General features: G+C 44.3%; 1 protein-coding gene across 8 annotated transcripts in view; it reads left to right on the top strand.

Moving 5' to 3' along the window:
- The window catches only part of ARID1B (AT-rich interaction domain 1B), a 439972-nt gene that overhangs the window by 305277 nt on the left and 116709 nt on the right, over positions 1-17986 (top strand). For all 8 annotated transcript variants that reach the window (XM_047769863.1, XM_047769862.1, XM_047769858.1 and 5 more), the window contains one exon: positions 294-537. In XM_047769863.1, coding sequence (XP_047625819.1) covers positions 294-537 — 244 coding nt within the window. The remainder of the gene's footprint in view (positions 1-293; positions 538-17986) is intronic.

The raw sequence follows: 17986 nt of genomic DNA, 5'->3' as shown, positions 1-17986 counted from the left end.
GCCGCAGTGACAACGCAGGATCCTTAACCCACTGTGCCACAGGGGAACTCACAGGAAACTGAAGTCCAGCGTGACTCACCTTTTGGTGATAGACCAGATCCTATCGGTTCAACTTATGAGACCTTATTAAAGCCTTCTAAGAGCAAGTGGCCACGCTCTACATCTTGGATATTATCTAGAAAACCTTTGCCTCTGAAGGGGGCGTTGTTACGATTTTCAAAACATGTTTTGCACAGTTGTGGGTCCAAATACGTGTTACTCTATAAATATATGCTGTTTCTCACTTTCTTTAGGACCTGTCTGGCTCCATCGACGACCTCCCCACAGGAACGGAAGCAGCTCTGAGCTCTGCAGTCAGTGCATCCGGGTCCACGAGCAGCCAAGGGGATCAGAGCAACCCAGCTCAGTCGCCTTTCTCTCCACACGCATCTCCCCATCTCTCCAGCATCCCTGGGGGCCCATCGCCTTCTCCTGTTGGCTCTCCTGTCGGAAGCAACCAGTCACGATCTGGCCCAATTTCTCCTGCAAGTATTCCAGGTATTCATTTCTCAATAATTATTATTTTATTCTGTAGGAAATACGGACCCAGTGTTCATCAATAGCAACATATGTACTATTATTTTATTTTATTTTTTTTTGCTATTTAAAAACCCAGTGATGAGACCATGTATAAGGAGCATAACTATGAATTATCACCAAAGCATCCAAGAGACCCAGTTCCTAAAGAGACTCAGCTAAGGAATGTAAATACCCAAGTACTAAAATCACCAATTACTTTGATATTTTCGGTTTGCACATTTACCTTAACTTATGCTAAGAAGTTATTTATTCTCTTAGCATATGTTTCATAATGGTTCTATGAAATAAGATCCTTGGTTGATAAAGTGCCACTAAGGTGAGATTGTTGACTCGTAGTAGCATTAAGTTTTAGGGTTCTATTTAATTTACACCATGGCAGTTATTTTCCAAAACGTTTTCAGTGTTTAAAATCAGTATCTTAACTTGCCAGCACACATTCAAGGTCTTGTTATTGATACCAACTCTTACTTTCTAATTTTGATATGAGAAGTTCACATTCCAGGAGTTCCCATCACGGCTCAGTGGTTAATGAACCCGACTGGTATCCGTGAGGACAGGGCTTTGATCCCCGGCCTCGCTCAGTGGGTTAAGGATCCAGTGTTGCCGTGAGCTGTGGTGTAGGTGGAAACGCAGCTTGGATTCCGTGTGGCTGTGGCTGTGGTGTAGGCCGACCTCTATGGCTCTGATTCGACCCTAGCCTGGGAACTTCCATATGCCTTGGGAACTGCCCTAAAAAGACAAAAAAAAAGTTCACGTTCCGGTTAACCTCTTGCCTTCAGCTGTTTCAGTGGTCTACTACTGAAGATACTGAAGTAGGTATTACTTCTCTATCCTTTGCTTCCTTTATTATGTACTTGGGTTTGTTTATTTGTCAATTGCCTCATCCTCATCTAGCGCTTTTTTTTTTTTGGTCTTTTTAGGGCTGCATTTGCAGCATAGAGAGGTTCCCAGGCTAGGAGTCAAATTGGAGCTATAGCCGCCGGCGTACACCACAACCGCAGCCACGCAGGATCTGAGCCGTGTCTGCGAACTCCAACATTAGTTCACGGCAACGCCGGATTCTTAACCCACCGAAGGCCAGGGAACCTGCATCCTCATGGGTGCTACTCAGATTCGTTAACCGCTGAACCATCATGGGAACTCCTAGCTTTCTTTCTTATGTTAGACATCATCCATTCAAACTCCCCTGCCTCAATTACTCTCTGAATCTGATTTAAATCATTTTGGGGGGGTTATTTTGGGTTTTTACAGAATTCTGTTACATTCGTAGAGTATGTATCATTAGTTTTATTTAGTTCTGAGCTTCATAGAAATGTATCATATTAAAACAACTATATAATTTATCAACCAAGCTGAGACACTTGAGCATGTAAGCATTGTTGTTAGTAATTGCAGTAGAATAGGCGTAAACCCAGAAGATTCTGGCAAATCAAGAAATACGGTTACCCCAGTGATACTATATGTAGTCTTCTGCAGTTAGCTTTTTTTTTTTGTATTTTTTTTTTCTATTTCTTGGGCTGCTCCTGCGGCATATGGAGGTTCCCAGGCTAGGGGTCAAATCGGAGCTGTAGCCACAGGCCTATGCCAGAGCCACAGCAACGCGGGATCCGAGCCGAGTCTGCAACCTACACCACAGCTCACGGCAACACTGGATTGTTAACCCACTGAGCAAGGGCAGGGACTGAACCCGCAACCTCATGGTTCCTAGTCGGATTTGTTAACCACTGTGCCACAATGGGAACTCCTGCAGTTAGCTTTTTTGACTAAATGCTGTGTTCCTAAGATCTATATTTTGAATATACCTATAATTTTATTTATTTATTTATTTATTTATTTATTTATTTATTTATTTATTTATTTATTTTGTCTTTTTTGTTGTTGTTGCTATTTCTTGGGCCTCTCCCGCGGCATATGGAGGTTTCCAGGCTAGGGGTTGAATCGGAGCTGTAGCCACCGGCCTACGCCAGAGCCACAGCAACACGGGATCCGAGCCGAGTCTGCAACCTACACCACAGCTCACAGCAACACTGGATTGTTAACCCACTGAGCAAGGGCAGGGACTGAACCCACAACCTCATGGTTCCTAGTCAGATTCGTTAACCACTGCGCCACGACGGGAACTCCTGAATATACCTACAATTTTAATACCTTTCTGTTTTTTGTCTTTGTCTTTTTTCTAGGGCCACACTTGTGGCATATGGAGGTTCCCAGGCTAGGGGTCTAATCGGAGCTCTAGCCGCCAGCCTACACCAGAGCCATAGCAACACAGGATCCGAGCCGCTTCTACAACCTACACCACAGCTCATGGTAACGCCAGATCCTTAACCCACTGAGCAAGGCCAGGGATAGAACCCACCACCTCATGGTTCCTAGTCGGATTCGTTAACCACTGGAGCCACGGTGGGAACTCCAATACATTTTCTTTAAAGCATTTTCAAGGTTACCTTTCTTTCAAAAACATTTTTGTCCTCGTAATGATTATAATAAAAACTTAGTTTTACCTGCTTTTAATATTGTTAAAGCTATAAATACTTAATGTTCCCAAATTCCTTAGGCAGTTTTTGGTGTTGAAATAGTATTTGTGATATCACCTACCTAAACATTGGAAAGCTGTATAAAATACTGTATCTGTCAAAGAACTCGTTCTATCTTTCTGAGTTGGATCGAGAGGATTTTTCTTAATAACCTAAATGAAAACTTTTCTGAGATATAAAGGTGTGTAGTCTTTCATTTAAAATTCCTGACATAGGTGGTTCCTAATCGGGTGATTTTCATATCATTCCAGACGGTGATTTTGAAACTTCTCGTTTCACTGTTTGGATTTTGATGTTGTATAGAACACATGTAACCCAGCACAGGAACTCAGTGTGGATATATGGCATCACGTGCTCTAGAGGGGGTAGATGTGATTGGTCTCAGAGTCCAGTACGTAGTTGTGGTCAGTGAATTACGATTCTGACGACTTATTAGCTCCTTCACAGTGAGGTCTGTCTTCACAGTACCGTCAGGGGAGGACCTGATTCCGACTTTTCTCTGCTAACCTCTTGGCAAAGTGAGTTTTTAATAGAAAGCTTTCAGCTTTCTTGGAAATGATGTTTAAATCTAATAGTTTGTTTTTTAAACTTGTGTCAGAAATTGCAACTGCCCAGGGTCAGGGCCTACATTTCATTTCGTCATCTGGCAGTCTGTGCTACTCTACATGATGCTTGATTAAACTGTCCAGTGAAATTTAGTGCAAGTAAGAAAGTACACAGCAGGTTCCACCTGTTTTCAGAGGCCTGCTATTCAAGTAAATCAGTAACTGTCTTTGCTGAGTGTGAAGCTATGTAGTAATAGAATCATATTAAACATGGGAAGTAGGAGTTGCCGTCGTGGGTCAGCAGTTAACGAACCTGACTGGCATCCATGAGGACGCAGGTTCAATCCCTGGCCTCGCTCAGTGGGTTAAGGATCCGGCATTGCCATGAGCTGTGGTGTAGGTCACAGACACAGCCTGGATCCTGCATTGCTGTGGCTGTGGCTTAGGCTGGCGGCTACAGCTCCAATTAGACCCCTAGCCTGGGAACCTCCATTTGCCACAGGTGAGGCCCTAAAAGGACAGAAAGGCAAAAACAAAACAAAATCAACCAAACAAAAAGAAAACCAGGGGAAATAGAACATTTCTTTAATGTTAATGTTATTTGAAAAGGAATAACCTCTTAGAAAATCTGGTGAGCAGTTTTGGCATTGATTCACCTCTCTCCCAGGTGGAATTACAAATAATATTTGAACTGGATGGACGCTTCGTAACCCTCTGATCCCACCCCCTCATTTTATTGCCACTTAGTAGCTGTGTACCCTTGGACAAACCTCTAAGCCTCCTTGTGCCTTGGTTTCTGCATCTGGAAAGATGATAACCATACCTCATAGGGTTACTGGAAAGATTAAATGGGTTAATAAATATAGAGCAGGTACGTGGTAACCTTTCCGTGCCTGTTAATTTTTGTGATGACCATTTGTTATTATTCAGACTGAGCTGTAGAGACTTGTCCATGATCTTTGCTGTCCAGAACAGTACAGGTGGTTCTGGTGACAAGTCTTCTGAATCTTAATCCTGTAGTGTTCTTGTACCACTCAGAAAACGCATATATAAAGTTTCCACTGATGTTGTGTTTACTGAGGTTATTCTGCTAGAACTAGTCATAATGTATTTTTACGAGTTGAGTCCATTTTTCTCTTAATTTGGGAAAAAGGATAGGTCCGTTGTTGCTCTTCTGGGAGGGCGGGGTCTGAGAAGTTTAAGAGGAAATAGAAGATACGAGTCCAAACCCATGCTGCACCCAGATTGTAGGCAAATCGATTTGTTTGTGATGCGATAGGCAGGCAGTCTAGCATAAAATTTAAAACAGTAGGAGTTCTCGTCGTGGCGCGGTGGTTAAAGAATCTGACTAGGAACCAAGAGGTTGCTGGTTCGACCCCTGGCCTTGCTCAGTGGGTTAAGGATCCGTTGTTGCTGTGAGCTGTGGTGTAGGTTGCAGACTCGGCTTGGATCCCACATTGCTGTGGCTCTGCTTAGATCCCTAGCCTGGGAACCTCCATGTGCCGAGGGAGCGGCCCAAGAAATGGAAAAAAGACGAACAAACAAAAAAACAAACAGCAGATGCAGTTCAGAATCCGGGGTTATTTCTCATACTTTTTGCATACAACAACAGTACCCCCCTCCCCCATGCTCCTAGTCAGGGCTGCCACCTGCACTTGAGCAGGTTGCTCGCTGGACCAGGGACTCGGGGGTGGGGGTGAGTAATGGCAGCACAGTTTCAGCTGCTCTTTGGGGAAGGGGCGCCCTCTCATAATCATATGTGGGAGCCACAGAGCTCTCAGCACCCACGTCCTGGGCCTCTTGTTACTCATCCTCTTTGGCTGCAGTCCAGATACCACCTGTTTCTCTACTCTGTTCCCACAGCTGAACTCAGGGACATTCAAACATACGTTTTTGATAGATGCTCATCAAAAATTTTTCATGGTGTTACAGGGGTTTGTTAAAACTCACGCGGGTTCCTATTGAAAAAAAATTGGGGTCTTCTCTTTCTCTCCATGTAGCCTATGTGCTCCTCTTTACAAATTAAAAAAAATATGTTTGTGGACTTTGTCGTATATAATAAAAGTATACGTTAGAAATGATCACAAGGTTGATTATCTTGAGCTTTTATTTACCTCAATGCAGATTCCTTTCCTCAGAGAATAAATGAGCCCTTGGGCTCCTCCTTTTCCCATCTCTGGTCCTTATGGTACATTTTGCTGATCTGTGCATTAGGTCCTGAGGTGATTTATAGCAACCTTCATTTGCTTCTGAGTCTGTACCAGTGACGTACAAAGGTCCAGTTGTGATTGGATGGTTTCTCACTCAGGACCCGATACTCACACTGCTGCTTTGGGAACGTCTGTTTGGAATCCCCTTTACTCTTCTGTCTGCAGCCTTTTGCTTTCTTTTCTCCTGCTTCCTTCCTCTCATTGCCAGCACTGACTTGTTTTTCCTGACTTCACTTCTCTCCCAGTGCCTCCCCCCCTTAGCTTGCTACTGCCTCTCCGAGTGTCACAGATTGGCTCTTTCCATCATTGTCTCTCCCGAAAGTCATTGTTAAAATGTGCAGCTGCTGTGTGGCTGATAGCTGGGCCGAGGTAAAGCCAAAATGTTGTGGGGGATTCTGCCTGGTGTTGCTTTCCCAGGGTTTGTTGCAAAAAGGCAGTCATTTTTCTCCGTCTCTGCTCTGGTAAATGAAGTTGACAGCTAATGAGAAGTATCACAGAGGTAGATAAACAAAAGCCCAGGAAAGCATCCCAAATGGCTGAATCTGTTTCTTGCCTGTTAAACCGTTTCTCCACCCACTGCAAATTTGCCCTCCTATCATGCTGCCTTGCAAACATTGTGAGTGTCATGGGAACAACTACTGTGATACACTGGCACAACATCAGCCTGGCACATCCCTAACTCAGTGGGGCTTTTCCTTCCTGCATTCTTTTGAAAAGCAGGATGGAGATTTTCTGTGGTAAGTAGCCACATGGATTCTCCCCCCTTTGTTTGCACATTACGGGGCTCCAGCATTGCAGCTGGCTCTGGTTAGAAGGGAAAGGATTCAGCCTGGTTGTTTAATCTAAACAAGCATTTGAGAACAGAAATGTATACGTTATGCATTCCCCTGGTGCAATGATACATCTTTTTGGGTTTTACTTAATGCTGTCATTTCTCCCTCCTCTTCGTATTGATAGATTTATATTTAGAGACTGAAATGAAATATCTCCATCCTTCCAACTGGTAGTGTGCATGTATGTACACATTTAAATAGAGCAGATCGAATGTCGGGTGCAGTTATTCTGAAATGTGTGATGTTAAACAATTTGTAATCCCTTCTAATAAGCGATTCCATGGCATTGCTTCCTGGGTTATAGTGTAAAGGTATTTAGCTTGCTTTAAGGAGAATAAACCATTGGGTGTTGAATGCATTGTGTAGGCCTTCCCCAGGCCTAATTCGTCCACGCATATCGTGGAAGCTGACACAGCACAACATCAGAATGCATTGCTGTTGCCAGAAGATTTAGTGGATGTTAATTTCACTTGTCTTGCCTCCAGAGCCAACCATAACAGTTTACTAACAAAGCAAAAATGTAAATAAGCCGAACTTTTTTTTATGTTTATTTTATTGGCCAAAGGCTTTTGTCAGCTTTTTCCTGCATGTGCTGTAAGCAGCCACAGTGTTTAAATATTAAGAAGCGTGAACATGAAGTGGGGGATGGTGATGGGTGGGCAGCGCCTAACTGGTCATGGCCTGATGAACATTTGTGTTTATAAAAACCTTTCAGCGTTCAGACTGTTGAGGATAGTTCATCAGTGTTATTAGCAAAGATCTAAGATAGAAACTGTTAATTGCTGAATAGATTTTCCCCCCACTCTTTTTCTTTTCTTTTCTTTTCTTTTTTTTTTTAAAAAAAAACCATTTGGCATTTGTACCAAATCTGATTTGAGGTGGAGGTAAGTCACTTTCATCTGACAGAAGGGCTGTTGATTACAATAGACTGGGACCAAAGATAGAAAATTTGGTATTCTCACTAGATTTGTCTCAAGCCATTCTTTTTCTGGCATAGACAAAGTATTTGTTATGGGACGAACAGTTAAAGTCACCATTTTCCTGGCTCTCATAGAAATGAAATAAAGCTTCATCAGACCTGGAAGTAAAACTCCCTCCTTTTAAGAGTGAAGTGCTTGGCTGTTTGAGGTGTCTCACCTCCTACCTCGCCCCTCCCCAGGTTGACTGCAGGCCAGAGGAGAGCCAGAGAGGGCCAGGGAAGCTTTTAAGAGCTAAGAGACTGCAGGGAAGGAAGGAAGGGGGGAGAGAGGAGTCCTTCACCAGTCTGTCCTAAGCCCCTTGTGGCCCACCCCTGCCTCCCTCCCCCGGGAGCCCTCCCCTCCCCTTTCTGCACAGGCCCCTCCCAGGGGAGCAGCTCCTCTTTCCCTGTGCCGACTCTTACCTGCCAAATAACCTAAGTTGCTGTCCTTTGAAAAGGATCACAGGTTTTAAGAGCCTGCAGAAATGGCTTTGCCAGAGATAGCCCTTCCACTCTCATAAAGCACCCATCACTTTATGGTTAAGCCTGATTCTCTGAAGCTTCATCATGTCAGCTCCTGGATGGTGAGCGATGCATCCAGCGTACCAACTAACCATAATGAATTTGTGCCCCTCAGGAAACTCTTAGACACTCAAAGAATGAATTCCAAAAAGGGTGACATATTAGATTAAATATGGAAACTAACTCTTTGGGCGGCATTGTGGTATATTTAGAGTCCTTCTGTGTAAGCACTTGCCCGGTTTACCCTCTGCTTCAGATGTGGAGCTAAGTAGATTTCTGTTGGAGCTGTTATAGCTGCAGATACAAACAAGATGATATTCTGGTCAAAAAAAAAACTAATTTTCTTGCTTAATTTGACATTCAGACAAGCAGATTCTGGAAGGATGCTATAATGGGAAAGAGAAAAATGAATTGCAGTTAGGAGTTAGTCATAGGCTGGAGTGAACAGGAAGGATTTTAGTGAGAGGAAATGATAGTTCCTGGTCTAATTTGTCAAGATTAGTACCTATGAAATGAACACTGGTGGGGGTGCAGATCAGTCTCTCTCTCTCTCTTTTATACTCCATCCCCTGGGATGTTTAGAACTCTTAGAGCTCATCAAGCCTAACCCAACCTAAAGAAGTAAATTTCCCACTTTTTAATGTATCCTTGCTTAATACAACTCAGGGTAAAATTATGTTCATTTCTGTTTGTAAGTGGTTCTAAACCAGTTCCCTTCCATGGTGAAATGGTAGCATCTCTAGAATGGTGTTGCATGCAGTGACAAACTTTTTATTTGAAAGTCTGCACAGTCACCCTACCTGATAATCTTATTTGGAAACAACTATCAAGTGTTGCTTTTTGGCTTCTCTCAAAGTAGAAATCCTGCAACAGCTTGTTGCAAAGAAGATGCATGCAGCTTATTGGCAAGCTGAGCAGGGGGAAAAAAAAAATTCTTCAACACAAAATGCCATTGATATATCTGTGTTTTTCATCTGTGACAGCCCAGAAAACATGCATTCAGCAGTTCTCCAAACCAAAGAGAACTTCAGCCAGTCCTTTTTATTTTTTTCCCTTACAAAGTAAAATATTTGTATGTTATACAAAACAGTAATTTCAGACTCCTTCCAAATGATGCCTAGCAACACTTAAGATAAAGCAACAATATATTTTGTCTTGTAGAGAGATGCTGTTACAGCACTGTGGCTTGTTACTGGTTATTAGAGCTTCCCCCTTTAAGATGCTGATTTAAAATTCAGGCCAGGATCTGGCTGTACCTTGGTCATGAATGTTCTCCTTTGGTTTCTAAAGGGCAGGTTCCCTATTGCTGACCAGAGGCCAGATCTTGCGCTCAAAGCAGCTGCTCTGAGGTTCTTAGTTCCTCTGCCCTCTAAAGGTCCCTCCTGACCCAGGTCAGATATTCTGATAATTGGGGACTGAGTAGTTCTCCTTCTTTTCCCAAAGCAGAAATCGTTCCGGTTCCTCCACCCCAACACATTTCAAAACCAGCCTTTTCTCCTCTCACGCTCAGAAGTGGGAGCATTAGGGTTTATTAGGACTGAAAATACACAGTTCCACTTGGTTTTGTGCCCCCTCTTAGTTAAAATTAAGTCATACAATTCAGGCTAAACTCTCCTCTCACTTCTCATTCCCTTTCTTTGATCTTCTGCGTAGGAAAATATGGGAAAGCCCATGTCACCAGCTGTCTGTCCCTGTTCCCTCTGTAAGATCACCAGTGACTAGTGTGCTGACATAGGGGACCCAGCAGTCCACTCCCACTTCTCCAGGGCTTTCGGGTGTGTGTTTGGGTTTGTTTGGGTTTTGTTGTTTTGTTGTTGTTGTTGTTGTTGTTGTTTTACATTATTCACTGAAGAAGCACTTGGATGCTTTGTTTACTGTTTGTTTTCATTTCTTGGGCTGAGTAGACTGTCACCGCTCTCAACTTGTGCTTTACTGGGTGGTGTTGCTTCTTGAGCACCACTGGTAGTGACCTGCTCTATTTTCTTGTCTTGCCTGGAAATGAGGAATGGGGGGCAGGAGAGGGCAGCACAAAATCTTTTAGGAACTAATTTTAGCCTAGAAGTAAAAGTTTCACAAATCATTTTGGAAAGCAGTGATAATGAATAGTTCTTACAGTGGGGATATTCCTGAGGTTGGCTCCACAAACTTCTAATGAGTGTTACTGTATTTTCTAAAGGGGAAGAAATAGTAGTTGTGAAAGGAACCAAACCATGTTATAGGGAGTGTCATGTTTATTTCCCTATCTTCTGATAACCCTGGAGCCAGGATTATTATGATGTGTTGATTGATTATAGCCTTTAAGACTCTTACTAATCAGTTTCATCACTTACTCCCAATTCACACTCCTGCACCTTTGATTTCTCTTCCATAACAGGGGGATACGGGTTGTCATTGACTAATGAAGAACAGAATTGGTTTCGGCAAGAGACAAACGGAATGCCGACACCAATCCTAAAATGCATTAATCTTTAATAATCCACATCTGCATGTTTATAGATGATATGACCAAGGATTGTTAATGTTGATATTCTCCCTTCCAAACAGAAAGTGACATCGGAGTTTGTACTTGCAAACTACATTAAATGCATATAGCTGAATGCCAAGAATGTGACCTTGCTGAGGATGCCACATGGATGAGGTCACTGAATCTTTTTTTAAGTAGCATGTTGTACTGTTGGTTAAATCAGGTGATATCCTGAGAAGGCTGGGTAGCCCAATTGCTCATTTTCTTCTTTCATTCATTCATTCGGCAAAGTGCTGAATGCATTCACTGCCGTGGGCACGTTTCTGGGAACTGGAGAAAATACAGTACACACAAATGACAAAGGGACCTGTCCTCATGAAACTTAAATTCTAATAAGAGAGACAGGAAATTAGCAAATAGGTATATAACTTTGGGGTGGGGGGGGTGGAACCAAGTTCCTTCTTTAGATGGCAGTTACTAGACAAATTCATAAAATTGCCGTGGGAGCAGCAGCTCAGTGAATCATTGTCAGAAGGAAGCCACGTGACTAGCTGGGAGCGAGCTTATCCGAGTGCAGAGGCCCTGAGTCAGTAACGTGTTTGCTGTGCGAGGCTGGGGCCAGAGCGTAGTGGAACAGAAAGGGTAGGCAGTTAGATTAGAGGGTAACCCAAAGCCTTTAGGTTTGACTCTCTTTAGGTTGTGACTCTCTTTAGGGCTCTTTAGATTCTGACTAGATTTAGGAATTTAAGTGTGATGGTAGGAGCGCAGAGAATGGCACGATCCAGGGCGGGCTCTAAAAGGATCATGTGGCTGCCGAGTGGACTGTCGACAGGGCGGGGTGGAAGCAGCCAGGCTTCTGCAGCAGCCTCGGGAGGCTTGGTCATGGCCGGTTGTGTGGGTAGCAGTGGTGGGGCCAGAAGGTTTTCGGCCCAAGCGATTGCTTGGTAAATGGCGGTTCTGTACAGTGAAAGACAAAGGAAGGAACACGTTTTCGAAGGGGAATCTAAAGTTTGGTTTTGAAGACGTTACATTTGAGAGGCGTGTTAAGCGACCAGAGGGAGATTTTGAATAGGCAGCTGGTTACACCCAGACTCTGGATTCAGAGTGGAGATCTAGGCTGGAGAGAAGTTGGTGAGTCATTAGGGCCCTAGATGAGATCACCTCGGGCACCTAGCCTGCATCACAACCAGCTGAAGGATGTGTGGGCGCACAGACCGGACCCCACAGCCGGTTTCTGATGCAGTGGCTTCGGGGTGAAGCGGGAGGATTTGCACTTCCACCAAGTTCCCAGCTGACGCTCAAGTTACTGTCCTTGGAACGAGGGAAGGTCAGTGGTTCTCCACTCTGGCTACACCACACATCCTGGGAGAGGCTGGTGCCAGGCCAGTCCCCAGACATGCTGACTTAATTGGTCTGACTGGAATCCTCGACAGGACGTTTATATGAAGCTCTCCACGTGATTGGTACATGTGGCCAAGGTCAAGAAATATTGAGAGGAGACTTCTGAGGACGGAACCCAGGGCGCTCAGAGATGTAGAGACCAGGAAGAGGAAGGGGACTGGCCAGTAGGGAAACCCCTGAGGGTGTGGTGTTTTAGGAGCAATGCAAAGAAAGTGTTTCTAGAACCTGGAAGATAGCAGCTGTATCCATTACATCCTAACACTTCTTCCCAGTATTCTGAGGGCATATTTTATTTTATTTTAATTTTTAGTTTTTTGTCTTTTGTCTTTTTTTAGGGCCGCTCCCTCAGCATATGGAGGTTCCCCAATCAGAGCTGTAGCCACTGACCTACACCACAGCCACAGCAACGCCAGATCCAAGCTGCATCTGCGACCTACACCACAGCTCACGGCAATGCCGGATCCTTAACCCACTGAGTGAGGCCAGGGATCGAACCCACAACCTCATGGATCCTAGTCAGATTCGTTATCACTGTGCCACATTGGGCACATTTTAAAAGGAAGCTAATATTCCCAGTTATGGTAATGTATGTTTTGGTCATAGAAAAGCCTAGGGGGAAAAGTAGCTCTCTCTCTCTCTCGCTCTCTCTCTCTCTCTCTCTCTCTCTCTCTCGCTCTCTCTCTCTCTCTCTCTTTTTTTTTTTTTAAGGGTAGCACAGCTTACTGCCTTTTTTATTTTTATTTTTATTTTTTAACCTTTCTGTGAAGAGGTTCTGATTTAACTGAAGTTGTAACATCCCAGGGAAAAAATTGTTGTGCTAAATAAAATAACTGATATTCTCAGGCCTAATTCAGTTAGTAATAAAATCCCTTGTTTTCACAATTGTTCCTTAAGTCTGTTTCACACAAAATCCAAGAACTGTATAATTTGGGGGGCGGGGGGGCACCCTCAGCATGTGGAAGTTCCTGGGTCAGGTATTGAACTCATGCTACAGCAGCGACCCAAGCCACTGCAGTGACAATACTGGATCTTTAACCTGCTGCTCCACAAAGGAAGTCTAAGAATGTAATTTAAATTCTACTTGGGAAAAAAAGCAAAGATATGTATTTTTAAAGAGTGGAACCCTAGTGTATAGTTTTTTTTTAATGTTATATCATTGCTTTTTATTCAAAGTGGACAGACAGAACTAGTTTATATTCCCTGTTTCAATACTGTTAACTGTGAATGTGTCATATCTTTGCACCTAGAGCTGAATTCCTTTTGCAGGGAATATCCATCCTGACCCTTTCCAGCTGGCAAACTCCTACCTGTATCCTACAAGACCCAATTCCAGTGTCTTTCTCTTTGCAAAGTCATAACAGTCCCTCCACATCAAAGAGAGTCCTGCAATCCCTCCCAGGCCCTCCAGCTAGCCTGGTACCCTCTTGAGGGCAGTTAGCATTGTACCAAGAACAGAGCCTGGCAAGAAAGAGGCACTCAATACATGTTGGCCAAATTAAAGAGTTCACAGTTCTCTTGGAATAAAAAGGAATTCAAGAAAAGAAAATTCTAAAATTGATTACCTATAGAGAGTTCCCACTGTGGTTCAGAGAGTTATGAACCTGGCTAGTATCCATGAGGATGCAGGTTCAATCCTTGACCTCACTCAGTGGGTTAAGTATCCGGTGTTACTGTGAGCTGCAGCATAAGTCACAGATGGGGTTTGGATCCTGCATTACTGTGGCTGTGGTGTAGGCCGGCAGCTGCAGCTCTGATTCAACCCCTAGCCTGGGAACTTCCGTGAGCCACGGGTGCAGCTCTAAAAAGAACAATTAAAAATAAATAAAATTGATTACTAATATAACCTTTCCTCCTATAGGCTGGGAGCCATCTTTCTGCCTCTTTGTCTCAGTTTATGGGTTCATTCTGTTTCCCTCCCTCCTGAAAGAGATTCCACTATGATTCTACTTTTCCTCAAAAACAGAACCTGAAATAGGGGTCTCAGGATTTTTCAGTTTACATCAGACCTCTGCAGAGATAGATCCTGCCTGATTCTAATCCATCACACATAGAAACTGTGTGACATGAATAATGTAGTAAAATTCTGAGATTGTCTGATATCCAATTTTTTCATTATCTCATCGTTTTTAATATCTATTATTATTATTTTTTTCTTTGTCTTTTTGCCATTTCTAGGGCTGCTCCCACGGCATACGGAGGTTCCCAGGCTAGGGGTCAAATCGGAGCTGCAGCCGCCAGCCTACACCACAGCCACAGCAACGCCAGATCCGGGCTGTGTCTGCAACCTACACCACGGCTCACGGCAATGCTGGATCCTTAACCCACTAAGCAAGGCTAGGGCTTGAATCCGCAACCTCATGGTTCCTAGTCAGATTCGTTAACCACTGAGCCACGACAGGAACTCCTAATATCTGTTATTAATAACTAACCATATCCTATACAAAAATGGCCAATTAAAAACATTGACTGTGGGGATAGTTTTGTCATCACCCAGATGTATTCCCATTTCGCCAAGTAGCCGTTGTCAGCATTGGCTAGACAAACATGGAGTGTGAAGTATTAGCTAGTGATCGGAATTGGGGCTTCAGCAGCACATGAACCATAGGCTCCAGATATTTGAAAGTGACAAGTAGGAGAAGATAAAGAAAGGAGTCTGCTCATGAAAAAGATACTTTTCAAAAGCATACTTGCTGACCATTTACTTAAAATCTGAAATAAAGAGTAGATAACAAAGGCTTCGGCTCGCCCACCAGGACATCTGCAGTCCCCCCGAGAGAGTTGCTTTGCCGAGGCCAGGCCGTGTCCCCGGCCATCCGTCACTCCTAAGGGGCAGACCCCCTAAGAGGCAGCATCACGGCCGCCTCCCTGCCTCGGCTGCTCCAGTACCTTTAATAAAAGCAATAAAGCGTCGGCTCTACCTTTTAAAGCATAGAGGTCTCAGTGAGAAGTCTTGGGTTTCTTTTAAGTTTTTCAGCATAATATAATGCTTTAGCTTTCTGTCATATTACTATTAAAAGTCCTTTTATGCCCAGGAAGCCTTAAGTTGTATCACAAAAATAAGCTCTCATTATTAAGTGTAATTTTATAAGTGGGCAGTGAATTTTTAAGTGCTTTGAGAAAATAGTATAGTATCGTAGTACATAAATTGACACCTCATTCCATATCTAAATGTTGTCTACAATGCCAGTGTTTTTTCTCTTGGTCCTGAGTTTGTGTATACTGTGCCATTTCCTTCAAATCCCAGTAAACTCCCAAACTGTGTATCTTTTCCTACCGCATCTTGCATCCAGAAGCAGCACAGAAATGCCTGTGGACCGAGCTTCCGTCCCGTCCTCTTGGTCTGGAAAGCCTGGTCCCCTCCCTGCAGGGCACACAGGCGCTCCTCTGTGGGTCTCTGTGGTAGCGCAGAGGGCCTCCAGGCCAGTGAGCACCCGTGTGCGGGGCTGTCCGTGGCCTCTTCGCTTACACTTGAGAGTTGTCCTGACATGTTGGGACCCTGGATGGGGAATTCGTGACACGAGGTGATGGAGGCGAGTGAAACTTTTATTAAAGGGAAGAAAGTGCCTTTGCTTTAAAAAGGCCCGTCTCTAGCAGGCAGTGCAGAGCAGCGATCAAGTAGAAAAAAGGGAGCAGGCAGGCGCCTCATCTAATCTTTCTCCTGGGGGCCCAGGTGGACAAATTGGCAACTCTGTTCACAGCTCTTTTTCCCTCTCCCCTTTGTACCCTAAGAACTGCTAATCGGATCCATGCTGCTGCAACTGTGGTTAGTTATTAACAGAATAAAAGCAGATTTCTTCAAAAGAACGGGTGGGGGAAACGACTATACAAAATTGCAAGGTTGTTAGAATCTTAAATGCACAGCAGTCGATTTTTTTCCCCTATTCTGAATTATACGATGAATACAAGTCTTTCATCTGTCACTATACCCATTTCTTCAGAAGGCAGCCAAATATTAAGCTTCTGAAACAAAAAAGGAATCTTAGAAAGAGGAGAAATATTGAGGAGGAATAAGAATGGATAAGAGTAGGGGGAAGTCAGGTTTTGTTGTTATGAATTTGCCCTCACGAGAGAAATGGAAACCGCCCGCCTCTGGTCTTCCTTCCCCGCGTCTCCCTGACCTCAGAGCAGGGTTGGCACAGAGCTGGCTGGTAGCTGTTCTGCGTTTTCCATCTGGCGTGTGTGCTGCATGAGTCAGGTTCAGGGCCTTCCGCTTTCTCACAGAAGACCCAGGGCTGTGATGCAGACTTCCTGGGGGGGGGGGACTGGCCAGCAGGGACTGGCCTAGAGGAGCACAAATCTCCTTCTCTCCCCTCCAAAGACTTCTCTACCCCAGAGCCTTGTGGATCATGTACCTGAGCTTTCAAGCTGCTGAAAGGGGTGTGTATTTATGGGACTGCTGACCACAGACCCTGAGCAGATCTCCAGGACGGTACTGAGGTATTTCAGCGCGTCTCTGGTGTGTATACGGGATGCCTCCTGGGGCCTCAAACCCAGAGGTGAAAGGGGCATCTGCCTTCAACCAAGTCCCATCTCTGGTCGTGTGACCTGTTTCCCATGTAACTCTCCACACTTCAAGTTAACTAAAGTTGATCAGCTTTCCTTAAGTTTTTGTCTCTTTTTTAGTGCGGCCCCACCCCGCAAAGAAACACGGTTTTTATTCACTTCATCACAGTTACTGAGGGAGTAAAGACCATCTAAGTGAGTGGCCCTGGGAAGAGAGCGCGGAGCCAGGTTAAGCCGCATGGCTCAGGCCCCTCGACAGCTGTGGGCAGGACAGAAACTCCTGCCTCGATGATTCAGACACTGCGCCTCTCCCACACCTTCTGGGTCTCTGAGGAATAGTCCAGACCAAGAACGATACATTTTAATGCTGAGAATCTCCTGTACATAAGCATTTTAAGGCTCCGGTTTGTCTTGAATCAAAGATTTCAGGGACCTACCTGAATGGTAAAGCCTAGAAGTCTGTCTTGCTTGTACTCCCTGACTTGCCTTGCGGTGTACCTTGGGAGAGAGCCTTTTAGTTTTTTGCCTTGAGTTCTCTATAAGAAAGTGTCTGCCCCAAAGGTAGTGTCAGGTAATGAAGTTATCTGACTGGCTTCCGTATGAAAGACATTAGGTAATTTTCATACTTGATAACAGAGAGCACTTGGAAAAATTCCGGTTCGAATCCAGTGGGCTACATAAAATAATGATGTGTTAGAACAAGTATACGAAATAAAACCAACCAACCAACCAAACAAAAAACACCAAAGAGATTGTCGTCTAACCCTGCGAAGGCATGGTTCTTATGTAGAGTGCCTCATACTTGCTTTGTTTTTGACGTGTCAGATGATAGGCCTTTGCAGCTCCTCTGTCTTGGACCTGAGCACTGAGGTTAGTAAGAGGACCCATCACCCTCCCCCTGCAGTAGCTGGGAACTCAGTCCAGTAGGTGTCTGACTGTTCAGAGTGGACATAGTGACTCCTGTGAAGGTCCAGTCATATTCAGGGCATCTTGGGGATTTCCTCGTTACCGTAATGGCTTGGAAGTGCACGAGTCGATTGTGTATATTGCAGGACCCAGTGACAAATCAGCAGTTTGCAATGTCTTGGGTAAAGACGTGGGGAAATCTGACCCTATTTTGAACGAACTTTTGAGCCACAGGACATGGAAAGGCTTGTCATCCAGGGCTCATGCTAACTCTTTAAAGCTGGGGACCAGGTTGCCATGGTTCTGTGTTCCTGTTTGGAGGACACAAGCAGAGGAGAGTGTTACTTTCTATTTTATGCTGCTCTGATGTGTGGTGGAGTTAGTTCACAGTAAAGAATTGTGTTGACAGCCTGCTCACAATTGCCCCCCCTCTTCCATACCTTAATACAGCACCTCCTGATGAGAGATCCTGTTTAAAACACACCAAACATGAGAATAGTATGGTGGTTCCTCAAAAAACTAAAAATAGTT

Source organism: Phacochoerus africanus, chromosome 2, assembly GCF_016906955.1.
Source record: "Phacochoerus africanus isolate WHEZ1 chromosome 2, ROS_Pafr_v1, whole genome shotgun sequence".
NCBI lineage: Eukaryota > Metazoa > Chordata > Mammalia > Artiodactyla > Suidae > Phacochoerus > Phacochoerus africanus.
Note: the sequence above shows the minus strand (reverse complement) of the source record. Positions and strands in the feature narration are given on the sequence as shown.